The sequence below is a fragment of the Helianthus annuus genome, chromosome 2 (genome assembly GCF_002127325.2).
Source record: "Helianthus annuus cultivar XRQ/B chromosome 2, HanXRQr2.0-SUNRISE, whole genome shotgun sequence".
In the NCBI taxonomy this organism is placed as follows: domain Eukaryota; kingdom Viridiplantae; phylum Streptophyta; class Magnoliopsida; order Asterales; family Asteraceae; genus Helianthus; species Helianthus annuus.
The window spans coordinates 8,194,122-8,197,247 of NC_035434.2; the positions used below are offsets into that span (position 1 = coordinate 8,194,122).

General features: G+C 40.1%; 1 protein-coding gene across 2 annotated transcripts; it reads right to left on the reverse strand.

Annotated features, from left to right (window-relative positions):
• Positions 1-559: 559 nt before the first annotated feature.
• On the reverse strand, positions 560-2,865 carry LOC110909579 (pentatricopeptide repeat-containing protein At2g36240). 2 transcript variants are annotated; one of them, XM_022154460.2, is made up of 3 exons: positions 2,698-2,865; positions 2,295-2,376; positions 560-2,206 (listed from the first exon to the last, which is right to left on the reverse strand). In XM_022154460.2, exon 3 carries the CDS (start codon positions 2,137-2,139, stop codon positions 694-696), a length of 1,446 nt encoding a protein of 481 aa, XP_022010152.1. In that variant the 5' UTR covers positions 2,140-2,206; positions 2,295-2,376; positions 2,698-2,865; the 3' UTR covers positions 560-693. The 2 variants fall into 2 exon arrangements, with proteins under 2 accessions (XP_022010152.1, XP_022010156.1); XM_022154464.2 differs by lacking the exon at positions 2,295-2,376.
• Between the last annotated feature and the right edge of the window lie 261 nt (positions 2,866-3,126).

Below are 3,126 nucleotides of genomic sequence, written 5' to 3' on the forward strand. Positions count from 1 at the left end.
TGTTCGTGTTTGTTTGTAAAGGAAATGAACTTGTTCGTGTTCGTTTGTGTTTGTTTGTTAATTTTAGGCAACGAACATTGACGAACACAAAGGAGCACAAACTAATGTTCATGAACCCAAATGAAAACAAACGAACACAAACAATCGTTCATGAACATAATATATAATACACCAACACTTATTAGATATTTAATTTGTCGGAATGTTGAAGTATTTAATTAAATATAAAAACTAAAAACACTAATGAAGTATCGAACACAAATGAACACGTTACCGAACTTTCACGAACGTAAACAAATGAACACGACCTCTGTTCATGTTTGTTCATTTAACTAATTTAACTAAACGAACGAAATTTCTTGTTCGTGTTCGTTTGTTTAGTAAATGAACGAACACAAACGAACTTCCCGCCGAACGATTCACGAACTGTTCGCTGAACGTTTGGTTCGTTTGCAGCCCTAGTGATTATGCTTGAGCTCATGAAGCCTGGTAATTATGTTTTGTTGTCAAATTTATACACTGGAAGTCAACAATACAGAAGGTATTTTACGCATACTGGTTGCGATAAAAGCGAGCCACAAGATCTCCTCGATTCATCAAACTCAAACACAGCGCCAAATCGGCTCATAAATTATTAAATTTACAAACCCATTTATGTTGTTTAGTATACAAAGAATCTGCATAACATATTCATCATCTAACACCAAGACCTTTCATCAACCTATTATACGTACCAATATCATGTATAAACTCCTTATCCAACATCTCATCCACTATAGCTTTCCCCTCTTTCCTTTTCTTTTCTTTAGTAAATCCAAACACTAACATGTTATAACTCACTTCATCAATACACACCCCTTTTTCGGAAGCCAACATCCTTAACTTATCCGCCTGCGATGTTCTTCCCGAATAACAAAGATCGCTAAGAAGACAATTAAACGTCACACCATCGGGAACTATATCGTGTTTAAGCATCTTATCCATTAACTCATGTCCGGATTCAACATTCCTAATCTTCCGTAAACCTTCGATCAAGATAGTACAAGTAATGGCGCTCGGAGCATTTCCGTTTTCCCATAACTCATCTACGATTAATCTTGCTTTAACCACGTTTCCTTGATCGCAGAGTCTTTCGATTAAGCCGAAATAATCGAACTTTGTCGGTAAAACACGTTTTCGTGAAAAATCGAGAACGAGATCACACGCTTCGGAAACCCTCCCTTCTTTCGTAAGCCCGTTAATCAAGATCTCGCAAGTTACGCTTGATAAACCGCATCCCAATTCGATCATCTCGAGCGCCATTCCAATTCCTTCTTTAAACTTTCTTTCTCTAAAGAACCCTTTGATTAAAGTATTAAACGTGACCACATTCGGAACACAACCCTTGACCCGCATTTCCTTAAACACCTCTAACGCCAACTCGAATTTCGAATTGCGAAAATACCCGTTAATCAATATGTTAAAAGTGATCACGTCAGGTTTGACCCGATCATCAACCATTCTCTTGTAAAACTCCAAACCCTTTTCGAACTTATCATACTTTACACAACTATGAATCATTGTGTTGTAGATAGCCACATTTGGTTTGCCGTCAACTAACTTACGCATTTTATCAAACACCTGGCGTGCATCATCAAGCCTCCCAACGTTACAAAACGCATTTATCGCGAAACGAAAGATGGGTTCGGTACGATTGCATGAAAATATGCCGTCGGAGCACGGGCAAGGGTTCGAGACGATGAAATCAACGACGGATAACAGGGGGTCCAACCGGTGTGTGATGGCGAGGGTTCGAACCATCCATTCGTAGGTGGAGTGGTCGTGACGGAACGAGTCGAGGGTTGCGGCGTGGTGGAAGACGTGGAGGTCAAGGTGTGCGAATTTCGGGTGGTGGTGGAGGTGGGTTTTGAGGAATACGAGGAGGTCGTTAGGGGTGAGGTTGTTGTTTTTGAGGTGTGTGTTGATGAAGTTTGTGAGTTGAGATTGAGTGGTTGAGTTGGACGGGGTGAGTGAGAGGGTTGGGGAAACGGTGAGTGAGGTGTCGATTGGTGGGGGCGGGGGGAGGAAGTTGCCGGCGGTTGACGGTGGTGGTGGTTGACGGGATAGTAGTGGTGGTTTATAGAGTTTCTTGAAAGTCATTTCTTGTAAGAGAAATCAGTTAAGGGTTGGAGAAGGAAATGAAGTGAAAGGCTTGAACCTTAACATCCTGAAAAACAAAAGGGTGAAAACTTAGTACAAAAAACAGATGAAACATACGCAACTTCTGGTCGTAAATAACGCTTATTTAATCATACATCGAGTAGCGCTTCCTGCCTTGCCTTTTGAAACCAAAACGCCTCGAAGCACGTCGCGCTTTTTTAACAGAATAGTCTCAAACTGTTGATCCAAAAACACACTAAGTAGTTGGTGATCAAACCCACAAAGCCCTACCCCAAACTCAAACAGAAGCACAATTTACAACATATTTAAAACAATATGATCGATAATACTTATCACTATATCTGTTTAAAGTAGGGTTTTGTTTAAGCATTTCATCGAACAGTTGGTGTGCATGATAAATCTAACACGTTAACATGATCAAAATCGAACTATATAGACACAAAATGCATAATATTATCTGAATACAAGATCAAATCAGCACAGAAAGATAAAACATTTCAGGAAATTAAAAGAACGTAAGAAAATTCTGGTCTAAACCTGTGCGTATTTTTCGGATTAACTCGAAAGCAACAAATTGATATTAAAAACTGCATCGACAAGGCGTCACGGCGCGACGGATCAGAGCGGCGGAGACGGCAATGGCAACGGCGACGGCGACGGCGACGGAGAGCAGAGAAAGGAGATATGCGAGTTTGTCCGGTTGGATTATAATAACAAATGAATTAAACTAAGAGTTAAATTCCATTTTAGTCCTTGGTTTGGTTTATTTCGTAAGTTCAGTTAAAAGGTTTAATTTTTTTTGTGCATTGGTCTGAAAAGGTTTCACAGTTGGCATTTTAATCCAACTAGGATTTTGACCCGCCGCGCGTTGCGGCGGCGTCGAAAGCTAAAGTAACTCGTATTTATACTGTATATTTGACCCGACTCTTTACTTAAAAAAAATTACATCGCCATCGAATGAAAACG